Here is a 13981-nt window from a genome sequence, read left to right on the forward strand (position 1 = left end):
TTTGTTCAAAGAATATTCCAGCAGCACAGGGAGCCAACATTACTTTTGTTTTTAGCCTGAAGGCGTGAGCCTAATGAGTTTTTTTTATTATGTCCCTCCACTATACTACCAGTGGACTCTTAAGATGGAGGCTAAATCCATAGTCTGTTGTCTCTCAATAGATTTATGTGGCCACGGTTGGTCGGTTTGTAAGAAAGTCATCACGTGATAGTTGTGGTATACTATCCCAGTATCAGTGAATTAGTAGAAATGCCATTTCTGAGGATGTCCGATTATAGTACATATATTGACTATATTTATCCTACATCCATCTGCTGTGTTTAGCCACACAGACACTATGTCACTTATAGCCACAGACACACTGCCGTGCCATTTTCTTTAAAGGTGACAAAAGGGATAACCAATTGTTTTTCTGTTTATCAGAGGTGACATGACCAGTGGCGCAAGGGGGTGAGGAGGCCCTGTGTTGCCATAGCTAAATATACATCCCTGACAGCTCCATAATAGGTTCCAGGAAGTTCAGTTGAAAATAAAAACAAAGCAACATTTCTAGCTGATTGGCTTTGAAAGGCCGTTTTTCCTTGCTGAATGGGAAAAATGTGGACTTCAGCATTCCACGGCCGTGATGCCAGTCGGATTGGATAGGCGCAGCCTTGCGTGTGCAGAACGAGCTCGGTGTGAGGGAGACACATTACACTGCAGAAACCGACTTTATGGAAAGAATTTGTCTACATGTTGGAAAGGGCTAACGGCCCAAAAAATAAATAACTGGTTCGGTTTGAGTTTTGCACATTTGCCATAATCCACTGTATTTCTTAGACATGTATTATAGTAACACTTTTTGTAGTGTAGGACATTGGAGAGTGTGAGGCCCACGATTTTGTGTTCTGGAGCTAATTTCTGTAGTCTGTAGTATAAATTCAAATAACAGGAAACCAAATACTGTTGGGTATCCGTTCACAAATTATTTAACATTTCCAGAAGAGCGCATAATGCAAGCAGTAGTGATGGCAATGGCAACCTGCTGTACACTCTTTACTTTTTGCTCCTCTGCATTCTTTTGTGAGAGCAGAACATGTGTGTGTTTACAAACACCTTCGTCTCTGTCACTTTCACTGCAAAATGTAGTGATGAGCACATAAAGATAATGCACTCCCTGGATCCCATCCCATTTGGTCAGCTGGCAGTATCTTTGTGGAGCCACTTACAGCAGCATGGTTTAGAATTACTCCACTCCTGGCAAACAGACTCCGTATTAGACTCCAACACCCCTTTAGCAAATGTTGTTTGTATTCCTTTTCTTTCCTTTTTGCCTCTCAAGTTTGGTTAAATGATGTGCTGAGAGATGTTTTATGACAAACAGCAAGCCCTAGGGAAGTGCACTTTATACATCAGTGAAAGTGAGCTGCCATGTGAACAGCAGTGGAGTGGCTCATTTTTTCCCCTCTTCAAGCACTCTGCCTCCTCCTCGAGTTGACACACTGAGGAGAACAAGGAGACTTGGATCATGCTGAAGAGGAACCTTTTTTGGAAGTTATTTACCATTTCTGTTTAGAATATGTATCTAAGTGTAGAAATGAAGCAAGCAAACAAAAGAAAATGCCTGGTAAATTTCTTGCTGATGCCTTCTTTATACTTTAGAATAGATAAAGGGCTATTGCAACAGTGTGACTTTGTGGATGGAGTTTTGGAGGGATGGTCAGACTTCTGGCACTATTGGAGCGCTGAATTAAAGCCACCCCTGTTCCCCCTGAATTGCCTTAAAGCTGTTTCTAGTATGGCAGACATGAAGGCCCACAGGGGAGTCATTTATGACACTTGTCACCATGGTCTGCTAAGCCGGCCCGGGACATCTCCAACCCCTCTTGAGCGGGGCAATTCAGTGCCCCAGTGGGGATAAACCTGATAGGCTTTAATGTCACCCCGCGATGAGGCCTGTGTGGGATCGGCTGTCACAAATGTCCCCTGTAAGCCTATGTTGTTCGAAAGTCACCGTGTGTTGCCATGGAGAGAGTGACCTGTTGCATATGGAGAGCTTACATGACACTAAGGTTTGTGCATGTGTGTGTGTTCTCTGGAAAGAGCTGTCAAGTGACATCAAGAAAATCTAGTGCATTGACAAATTCAGCGCAGAGCCCAATCTGAAGCACCAAACGACACATTCTGGAATCCTACCCAGAAGTCACCGCAGACTAGAAAAAGATGGACGTGCCCCCAATTTGTCGTGACCTGGCTCCTGCACATCAACAAGTTCTCAAATGGACTTTGTGAATGATGTTAAAAAGAAAATATTTATTGTCACGCTCTTATAGCGATCATCTCGACACACATACCAGACATGTCTGAGTTGGTCTGACAGAAGTTAATGTGTTAATGTGTTAATCTATCAGATTATTTTGGCCGAGATTAACATACTAAAATATTTTAACGCAGTTAACGCAACTTTGTTTACTTCCGGTGTGCAGTCAGTTGGAACGGAGAGACGGTAGTTGAAGATGAGAGAGCTTTTTGCATTGGTTAGTTAAGTTAAACAAACAGAAGGAGGGGCGGGGGGGAATGCAAATGGACCAGTTTAGGACTGATAGTGCCCAGAACATGTTGCTAGCTGCTAGGCTACTTCCATCTCAACATCTGCCCTGCAGAGGACCACCACTGTGTCCCTAATAGACACAGGCTGGAAAACGTCCTGGCTAAATGTGGGGAGATTGTTGGCACTTTAAACACAGCCGTCAAATGATGGAGAGTTGAGAGCAAAGACTCGCTAGTTCAACATGTTCCACCCGGTGTTCTGTCTCAAGATATGTGTAGTTATTGTTTAAAAACAATACATTTAAACAACCGTGTCTAAAAAAAATAATGCTTTCCAAAGTGATTACTCACTTGGTTTATAAGACAAATGTTTCTTTATACACAACTGTGGGACACAACGGAATGTAGCTTTTTTCCATTCTCCCCTTCACATGTTTTTTATTATTAATATTACATCAATTTTTCTGTTCCTTCATGTACCTGCTGTGGTTCATATGAGCTGTTATTTTCAGCATTCTGTGCTGCTAGTAGAAGTACGTCAGTTTGTGTGGCTCAGGAGTTGTCACTGAGTGGACTTTGAGGCTTTCAGCTGTGAATGGTCACTGAGTGGACTTTGAGGCATTCAGCTGTAAATGGTCACTCTCTCATTCACTTTATTTGGGTGTTGATGCCAGCTGTACAGAACACAAACTGAGGTGCTGCATGTAGTTAGTCCTGGGGATGGATCTTCAGCAAGGCCTTTTCTTTTGGTACTGATGCAAAAACATCATTGTAATGTTGGCCTTCTTCGGGAACTGTCTGACTATCTGCTGGTCAGCATAGCACAAGCTACTATAATGTCCCCTTAGAAGCAGCCCCCCCCCTCCCTCCTGAGCCAAAGTTAAACTGAAACAGCTAAGATTAGTATTAATCCCTCTTAATGCCGTGGCTCATAATATAGTCATTAGGTGACTTTAGACTAAGCCAACCTACCTAAACTGCTGCCATTTATTAAATGCACACAGAGGACATGCTGTCAATGCTTTGTGGGTATAAAGCGAACATCGTGTCTTCATTCAGTAGTTTCCGCCTTTTAGTACTGATGAGATGAGCTGCAGTTACATTCATATAAGAGTTTCTACATTGAGGCGGAGATCTCCATCTAAACTTTAGTATGTTCATTAGTTCTAATTATAAAATCTGATCATTAACATGTTTTCTAGACCTCAAAGCACACACTGACCTCTTAATTTCAGGGTTTATTTGTTGGCATATATTATCTTAATATGGCCAAAGATTTAAATCACGGTATTTTGTAAAATTCTGACTGTTACCCGGTATTTTTTGTTTTGTTTTTTTGGGGAGTAAACAAATTCATTCATTGACACCAAAAAGGACGCCGGCCAACTGAACAGCTGTTCACTGCTCGTTGTTTACTGCTCGCTGGCCAACTCGCTTGCAAATGCCCAGCGAGTTAGCTTGTTAGCTGTTATGGCTGCAAGTGTTGCCACCAGAGGCAATACTTTGCTGTAAATCATTTTCTGACGTTAACTTACGCAGGATTTTTCAAAACCAAAAACCCTCCAAAAAGCAGACAGCTCCTCTTGAGGGCACAAGTTCTGTTGGTGCATCTCCGGTCTCTCGTTTTTGCTCCTGCATAGCTCTTTTCCATGTTTTCCTGTTCTGTGTTCCGTTTTCATGTAGTGGCAGAGTTTCCTCTTGTTGTGATATGCTGTACCCAGCATGCAGTTCGTCAGGGTAATTTTATAAATGTACAATTATTAGTGTTACAAATTGTTTGTGTCACAAGCTGTGTTGTGGTGTTTTACCCTGTGGTGTTTACCCTGTTTAAAAAGCCAGTTCATGTAAACAGTCCAGAGCACTAGATCAGCTTGTTCATGGCAGAGGGAAGTTGCGGCGTGAGCCTCTGTGGTGGCGGAGCTTTGTGTCCCGTGTGAACACAGTAGACCCAGCCTGTACACTGTGTGGTTTCTTCAATCCCTCCGGCCCCAGGGGAATGCCATTAGTGGGGAGCTGAAGGAGTGCAGCAGGTGAAACAAATAAGGACACTAACTCCCAATCCCCCACACCACAGCTTTGGCTTTTTGCTCACTGCTTTGTTCTCTCTCTCTCTCGCGCGCGCTTCCTCTTATCACCTCCTATACCTATGCATTGGGTTTTTCTTTGTATTCTTGTTCTGGATGGACTGGTCTATTGGCTCTACAAAAAGTCTGACCCGGACTTACTAAATGAGAAGTCACACCAGTGTTTCCCCTACCATTGAAAAAGGATGGCGCCACCCTCACCCCACCCCAAGAAAGTCTGGAATTTTCTTTTTACTTATTTTATTTTTACACGTCAGCGCGGAGCGCCCAGCGGACGGAGCTACTTGTCTCACGTGTGTTGAGATTGAGTCATGGATATAACTTGAATGAATAACCCACAACAAACACTCTTTAACAGGGGAAAACACCACGACACAACAGCTTGAGACACATAAACAGTTTGTAACACTGATAATTGTACATTTAAAACAATGACCCCCCCGAACTGAATGCTGGGTACGGCACACAACAAGAAGTGACTCTGTTGCTGCAGATGAAAACACGAAAAAGAGCATTATAGAAGGAGCACCAACACAATACCAAGAGAGGAGCAGTGTCTGTTTGGAAGATTTTTGGTTTTGGAAAATTACTTTTATCCGTGTGTCGAGCCTCTGATGGCAACACTAGCAGCCACAACAAGCTAACAAGCTAACTTGCTGGCCAGTTACGAGCAAGTTGGCTGGCGAGCGGCGAACAGCTGTTTGGGTAGCCGGCGGCCCTTTTTTGGGGTCAATGAATTAATGTGTTTACTTGAAAAAGCAATACCGGGATACTGTCAGAATGTAAATACTGTGATATGGATTTTTGGCCATACTGCACAGCCCTACCACATTTATTACATTTGTGTGAATTGTGTAACTGCATTCTTCAGTTTCATTTAGCAAATTCTAACTTATAGTTGCTTTGCAACCTCCGCATACTCTTCAGTCGCTCCATCCCTTCTTCTTTCTTGCAGTTGTGCATGGCGGTTTTCATCAAGAGGGGTGTGAAATCTAGTCCGAGCCCGAACATGTGAGCTGGTTTATCCTGCCCAATGGATGCCATCTGCGGCTTAACCCTCTGCTGTTCCCAAACCCTAGCCCTCCGAAGCTCAATACCCCCTCCTCATCATGTATTCACCCCCTTTCCTTTGTTCCCACCCAACATCTTAACCAAGACGCATGCCGACATTGGCAAGGGTACATGGTTAGAGGGTGTGATGGAAATTATGCATCTTGCCCTCCCACGGTTTGTTTTTCCAGAAATAGAGGTGATAATACGATCCCGCCTCATCTAAAGGGCACGTCACTACTGGGACACTACAAGCACAAACTTATGCATTGATATGAAATGGAAGAATGAAGTTGGGTCATTTGAAGAAGGGTGAAAAAAGTTGATGTTTTGTCGGCTTCCATGAAGGAACGATATTAAACGGTGAAACAAAACTGTTGTATTACATAAATAAGGTCCCTATGAATTACCTTTTTGAGCTTCTAGTGCTGCAACCTATGTCCCTGCTATACAGCACAAATTTGTGCCTGATAAAACATCCGTTATTTCTAAGTACACTGAGCGTAAAGTATGTCCATCCATCATGAGGGGACAGCAGGCTGTGGAACTCATTAAGTGGACGTTGGGGCTTGGCCAGCTCCCTTCTCGAATAATGTGGCCTCTGTGCAAAGTATGCAGCATAAAAAATACATTTTATGTACAGGGTAACAGGTGCAAAGCAGCACAGTGGCTGGCAGGCTCTGACCCATGAACGGTTCGGTGATGAAGTCATGCTGTTTGACTGCACCTACTTGTTTTTATTGGTTATGCTACTTTTTTGTGGTTAAACACAATGCTGGTGAAAATAATCGTTCTGTGGCTCTGTTAAACATTTCATTTAAAGATGCTGAGGCGGTAGAAGACGTACCTATGCTGCAATGACAGTGCGGGTGAAATATAGAGCTCCGCATTAAGGCTGCATTGATTTCCTGTTTAATTAAAGCCCTGCGTGTGTAAACAGTTTTTTATTGAGTAGATGATGCCCCAGCATCAAAGAATGATTGTAGTTGGTCATTTTCTCATTCAACAGTTTTGTGTTATCTTTTCATTCTGTACACATGACATCCATTGTGGTCTGTCCTTCCCGGGAGAGGGATCCCTCCTCAGCCGTTATCCAGGTTTCTTCCATTTTTTTCTTCACATCAAAGTGTTTTTCATTTTTTCCTGTGCTCATGTGAGGATTTTAAGAGAAAAGGATGTTGTATGTGTAAAGTTCTCTGAGGCAAATTTGTAGTTTGTGATTTTGGGCTCTACAAAATAAAATTAATTGACAATAAAAATTGTCATATTAATATTGTACTGTTGATTCAGACTGACAAAAAATGATGCTATGAATGAGACAGCAATTGACTAAATGTGAACTTTGGACATATACACCATAAGTTCTGAAAGTAAAAGTTGTCTTTGTTTGTGGCATTTCTTCACCCATCAATGGTTCAGTAAATCAACAATGCTAGTGGGAGGCTAACATTCTTTAACAGTCTCTCACATCTTCAAGTTCTAATTACTAACTGCTCCGCCAATATTCACTGTATGCATATTGATTCAATTAGTTAGAATTCCTTTTTTTTCTTTTTTTATGAGCTGCTTGGTTTTATAAACATGCATTTAACAGACTTTTCATTTTCATTCAATAACAAATCCAACTCAAACAACAGCATCCGAATAACCACAATATGTTTCTTTTTAAAGAAGCAATGTGAAGACATCATTTATGGTTCCTTGTAAGGCTCTTGGTTTCCTTCTTGTTTAACAACCCGGTAACCGTGTTCCTGTAAATACAAATGCTAACTATATTCCATAGAGCCCTTTATGAAATGCTCCCCTGCAGTAGCCATAACAGCCATCCTCCCAAGCATTTTGGAAAGTTTTAATTTCTCCAGGGCTTTCAAATTGCCTGTTTAGGTTGTGCAGAGGCATTGTTCCAAGCATCTATAAAATACCACTGTGGCCCAATGAAATAACCGCATGGAACGCCATAGCATTGTTTCTTCCTAATTGCCCCTGTTTCATTCTGGAGAAAACCTGGGCCAAGGCAGAGAAGACGAATGAATGAATGAAAGTAGGGTGGGGGCCAAGGGCCAAAGAATGCTGACACTCATCAGTCTTTTCCCGACAGATGGAGAAGAGTACTGTCGTGCAGGACTTTGTTGGGCAGAATTCTCCTCGGATTTCATTTAGCCTTGCTGCTCTTGTTAGTGTTGCTGCTCTCCTCAGCATTGCAGCCACGGACCCTGACTCTTAATGTTAGCAGCTGAAGAGGTCCAGATCAATAACCATCAGTGTTTGGTTTTGGGCTGCGGCGTCAGTCAGAGGGGGGAATCCCTCTTTGACTCCCCTCCCTCTGACTCTGTTGCACATTTTATAGAAGGTGTCATTTAGTTTTGACCAATCTTGTCAGCTGGCGGTTAGTGCCTGGGTTGAGAGCACAGATAGGTCTGCATGTATCAATGCAAACACTCCCTCCATTTGTTGTTTCTCTTGTTGTCTGGACAATGTGAAGCTGCTACAGCTCTGATTCAGCTCCTGCTGTTGGTCCCTCTGTTCTAAGCCTTTTCTGCTCCAGTGCCAATAGATGTGCATGTGTTTAAAGATGGCCTTATCCCAAGGTGCGCTCTCTCGTTGCTGGGATCATTTGGAGAGGTAATCCACACATGGCTGGATACGCTCACCACAGTGCCTAACGGAGAGATGGACCTCCAGCAGTAGAGCTACATAGGATTAGCTTTATGGTGAATCGTAACGTGTTCATTCCACAAACTGCTTTTTCATACCAATTAAGCTGACCTGGAGTTGGACTTGTATGCACTCTAATATCAGGACTAGTACCCAGCAGACTCAGCCCTTAGACGGCAACATGCACGCCTGGTTGAGCCCATTTAATCCTGCCTTTTTTCTCTTCTAAGTTTTTATTTTGGTCAATGTCAGCCAGAGGTTAACCTGGTTATAGAATGATTGCCTCACCATGCCTGCAGCAGGCGTTATTTATTTCACTCTACTCCACAAGCTCCAGAGATTGAGTGGCAGTACTGAGCCTGTATTTAGGCTTTATTTAAGAAGATTGGTGGTGGCCACTGACAGACCTGTCAGCCCCCTGTTCACTGATGGCCAGCTGGATCAATACAACACAATTGAGTTTTCCAATCCGTGGTCTTTGGGAACGCAGCCTTAGCACTTAGAGGGTGATCGCCTCTGAAGTCTTCATCAGGATCTATTGACAGATTCATTTGAGCACCCTCCTTCCCGCCTTACAACACTGTAAAGTCATGGTACACCAAAGGCTCTTTTAAAAAAGTTTTCTGACAGCTGATGGACTGGTCAAACCAACACGGTGTCACTGCCTCTGAACTTATCCCTGATGGTTATTTATTGTGCTGGATTCATAACACCAGCTTTTGATCATCTTGTAGACGTTGCTGAAGTTGCACTCAGAAAAGCATTAAAACTGCTCCAGGCTCTTTATTTAACACCAACCAAATTAAACACCTTGTGAAAAAATAGTCAAGAAAGCGAGGCCTAAAAATGATTTGATATTTTTCTAAGTAAGTAGTCTAAGTAAGCTGCAGTATTGAATATCACACAACAAAGCCACATGTGCACTTTTATAAAATGGTTGTACGCTCATCGAGACGCTTTTGAAGTCCAAGCTATTCGTTTCTTGTTTGACGTGGAGCTGCTCCTAGGAAAGCCATAATCCTTGTGGTATTGCAGCAGCGAGTACTCTTTGGGCTCAAGATTTCACAGCTCCATGCATGATTCTAATCATTTTCCCTGTTGTTTTTTTTACCTGTTTTGTATTTTGGTCTCCCCTCTTGACCCCCTTTTGCGCCGAATTCTCAAGAGAAAGAGAGGGCCTATTGAAGTGGGTGGTTTCCCAGAGAGGAATGCCCAGCGAAGCTCCCTCCTTTGGGAACTGGTCACAGGACGACCTGCTGGATACTTGTGGACACCAACTCTGATCCGCTTCTGACTCCTTTTGATGTGGCAGTAAAATATTTTCTAACAACTGCATTTCCAAACTATGTTGTATATTCTAACTTCTGACTTGATCCCAATGACTTTGTGAGCAGAGAAAAGGTACCAGATCTCATGACCAAAACGAGAAATGCGGCAGCGCAGTGCTCCCATCATTGTCCCCTGTTGGTCCCCCTCAACTCGCCATCCCATGGGTGTCTAGGGCTTATGGGTGGTCTCTAAAGGCTCCTATATCAACAAATTATTAATATATACATGTATGTATATTTATATTATTATACTATATGTTGTAGTTTCTGCTACCTTTTTACCTGTGTTGGACTGTAGAAATCTTCATGCGCATGCCTCTGCAAACCGCCTTCGTGTGGTGGACGCCTACCGTGCTTGACTGAGGTTCATTACAAATTGTAAACCCCTGATTCACCACTGTGAGTTACAGTTCTCGGGTAGGATGGCCCTCTTTGGCCACCCGTAGGCTCTCTCATTGAGTGTCCTCATCATGCAGTAACGTGTCGGACAAAACTCCTTGTGTTTTCAAGACTTCTTTGTGCTCCTTGTCCCAAATGCCAGAACGGAAATGTAAAAAGGGCTTTTATGTATTCTGTACCCTGTTGCAGAAGAATTTAAAACTCAAAGAACTGATACAACTTATAGAGGCAGGTTACCGCACATAAAAAAAATAAAAATAACCTGGTTGTGTCTCTTTAAGTTTCTTTTGACTTTCATTGTGTGTTTTCTGTCCGTTACTGTGTTTTTATGTCGCTGCCTGTCTTGGCCAGGTCTCCCTTGAGAAATATTTTTAATATTAATTGGACTTTCCTGGTTAAATAAAGGTTTACATTTAAAAGAATATATATATGCGTGTGTGTGTATGATATATAGTTGGTAATTTGTCAATAAGCACATACATATCTAAACAAATTAGTGGGCTCATTGTGTGTGTCTTCTTTCTTCAGTACTCTGTGACGTGGAGCCAAACGTTTTTCTGAGGCCCTTCCTCGAAGTGGTCCGCTCCGAGGACACCACTGGACCTATCACAGGCCTTGCCCTCACATCTGTCAACAAGTTCCTTTGCTATGGCCTAATAGGTAAGAAATACTCATCAGCCATAAAGAGGCTGGTGGACCACCCGGGAACCGTATTTCTGATCAAATATGTGCAGTTGTCAATGGCTGTTAGCAAATTACTATTTTATCCTGGTTGAATTCTGTCTCATCCTCTGTGTTTGGTACCAGGATGCTCTTACATCTAAAATGGATCTCGCTGCTTTTTTCTCTTCCCAGCTGACGCATGCGCATGAGCTAGCGCATAAGGTAGCGTTACCTAGCTGGATAACCCGCCAATGCTATAGGTCATGCTGGTGGAGTAACGATGAGAGATGTAGTCCACTGATACGTTTCACACAAACCCTAAGGATGGTATGACAGACTGACACTTCGTAGTCCAAAATTACCTTTTAAATTGAATAACAACATGTGTGTAATTCAAAGCACCATTCAAATGAGATTATGACAAATATTTTTTCTGTTATTTTCAACAATATTTTTTAATATGTAAGGTCCCAAGGGACACCAAAGGAGCGACTTTGCCTCTCTCCATGTCTAACCTTTATTTTGGTTTGCGCAGTACAGTTTTATCTTTATCAGTTTTTCAAAAGTAGAGAGTCATCAACCATTTAGATCAGGAGATTCTTTGATGAATTATTAGCAGTATTAGCTTTGACATTTATAGACTGCAGTGCCAGTCAAAAGCTTGAGACACCGGTTGTACTGAGGGGTAATAACCAACAGGGTGTGAGGAAAAGAAATGTTAAATGAAAATTAACACGTTTCTTTCTCCATGAACATCTGTGGTTGACAATAATCTGTGATGTTCCAATGACTCGTTAAGACAACATTTACTAGACACAACCAATGGAGGACGTGTTAGAGGACAGTTACACACCTAGCTTAGAGCCCCCATATCTTATACCAGATATAAAAACTGAGACACCTCCTTAAAATATTTCTAATATCAATAAAATATTGTTGTATGCATGCTGATGGTCTGTATTTGGATAGCCTGGGTGTATGTGTATGTTTAAAGGAACAATGCTTAAATGCTACAGTGCCATCCCAGTTTGGGTCTCAACTGACCAGAGCACCTTCTCCACATGTTTGCTGTGTGTTCCACATGGCTTGTGTTGGTCCATTACGTGAAATCTCAATGAAATGAATTTGAGTGTGTGGTTATACCATGACAAAATGGAGAAAAGTCCAAGGGGGGAAATACTTATGCAATGCGCTGTATGTTTCCATAGGGTAGGCAAACCTGCACAACTGTGCCGGTGCAGCAGGTTTACGGCGCTCTCTCCAGTTGTTGTGTTTAAAGATGACAATTGTTTCATAACAATTTTAACGCCGCCACGCCTCGGTCTGACTTTTGTTCCCCCAACATTACAAAGGTGCGCTCTTATGGAAGTAAATCTGTGTCATCGGATTTTGAAAGAAAAAGGTGATTGAATTTCTAGCACTGAATATTTATGCATTGAAATCATGTATATGAATGTTTTTCAACGTTAAAATATTCAACTGCAAATAATTCAACCGCAAATAATTCAACTGCAAATAATTCAACCGCAAATAATTCAATGCAAAAAAATTCAAACCGCAACATCCGGGAACCCAAGGAAGAGCAATCGATTCTAGATTCAAGATCGGGAGCGTGCGTCAAGCAAAAGGAGCGAGCGCCCCAATACAACTTCGGCTTGTCGACTATGATGACCGGATTTCAGCCATGTCCATTAATAATGGGGCTTCGTTGAGTGTTTTAACTTTAACTTCATGCCATCAGTGTGGTTTGTGTAACGGTGATGGGGCTTCGGTGTGTTTTAACTCTATTATATGCCATCAGTGTGGTTTGTGCCTGTAAGATTCAGTAATAGACAGCTGACATTTGTACATCGGACGTGAAATAAGCAGAAGTTAAACGAGATGACGTTCGGTTGTGGTTGTTTTTTCAAGCTCTCAGTACGATGTCGTAAATTATATAGTATCATAAAAAACCCACCAAAAACACGAACATATCAGACTTATACACATTATGGTGTGACAAAGGGTTATTGTCCCATACGACCTTACAGTTGCGAAGCAGAGATTGTGATCGGTCACTGAATTTTAATAAAGTTCTTAAAAGTAAAGACAGTTGAGTAGAAGTTGTGATACCAGTTTGACTTTATCAAACCCCATCACCGTTAGACATGATATGATCGTGCATGTAAACAGCATAACCTGCACGTACTGTCGGGGTTATGCGTCTGCACACGTTAAAACACTCAACGAAGCCCCATTATTAATGGACATGGCTGAAATCCGGTTGTATTGGGGCGCTCGCTCCTTTTGCTTGACGCACGCTCCCGATCTTGAATCTAGAATTGATTGCTCTTCCTTGGGTTCCCGGATGTTGCGGTTTGAATTTTTTTGCATTGAATTTTTTGCGGTTGAATTATTTGCGGTTGAATTCTTTGCAGTTGAATATTTTAACGTTGAAAAACATTCAGATACATGATTTCAATGCATAAATATTCAGTGCTAGAATTTTTTTTTTTTCTTTCAAAATCCGATGACACAGATTTACTTCCATACGCTCTCCTCTTTTTACTTTTGTCCTGGTAGTGTGGGCGGGGCTGCGAGCATGTGATATTGAGTGTTAATTTAAAGGGTATTGAAACCCAAACTGAAGAATGTGCGAAGACTCCCAGAGCACACTAAAGACATAATTTCTCAACGTAGTGTGGCTAGGCTGGCTCAGATTTTGATTTTCAAGGAGAGTTGCACTGTAAATATGCAAAATATCACACAGTGTTTTCTAAAAACATTATTTTCATGTTTGCACTTTGAAACTGTAAAATACCTTTCATCTCCTAAATGAAGTATAGCATGTATAGATGGACAGAGATAGAGCCAAACAGACATATTAGGTTATTGATTTGCACAATGATCTAACCTGAGATCATAACACACACGCTTTGGCTCTTATTACGGATTGGACGGGCACAAAAGAAACAATTCTACATGTTATCCTTTTTCCCTGATAAAAAAAAACACAATTCAAAAAATAATGAAATATAAGAAAATAATATTATTATATTATATATACATCATTCGAGTTCAAAGCAATAATGCAAATAATTACATAAAACTATAATTGACAATATTTCTAACATTATTCATCAGCACGCTGTTAGCAAGAGCACCAGTCAGAATGCATGGATGGATAAATGCCCTCAGGATAGCTGAGTAGAAAGAGTACAACAATCCTGGCCTTGTCAAGTACTGCCCTCTCCTGGCTAGACCTTCTAGTCTTCTATCAACTGTTTTCCTCAA

General features: G+C 41.8%; 1 protein-coding gene across 4 annotated transcripts in view; it reads left to right on the forward strand.

Moving 5' to 3' along the window:
- The window catches only part of gbf1 (golgi brefeldin A resistant guanine nucleotide exchange factor 1), a 75890-nt gene that overhangs the window by 18106 nt on the left and 43803 nt on the right, over window positions 1–13981 (forward strand). For all 4 annotated transcript variants that reach the window (XM_040177935.2, XM_078104500.1, XM_040177936.2 and 1 more), the window contains exon 4: window positions 10574–10705. In XM_040177935.2, coding sequence (XP_040033869.2) covers window positions 10574–10705 — 132 coding nt within the window. The remainder of the gene's footprint in view (window positions 1–10573; window positions 10706–13981) is intronic.

Source organism: Gasterosteus aculeatus, chromosome 6 (genome assembly GCF_964276395.1).
Source record: "Gasterosteus aculeatus chromosome 6, fGasAcu3.hap1.1, whole genome shotgun sequence".
Taxonomy (NCBI): domain Eukaryota; kingdom Metazoa; phylum Chordata; class Actinopteri; order Perciformes; family Gasterosteidae; genus Gasterosteus; species Gasterosteus aculeatus.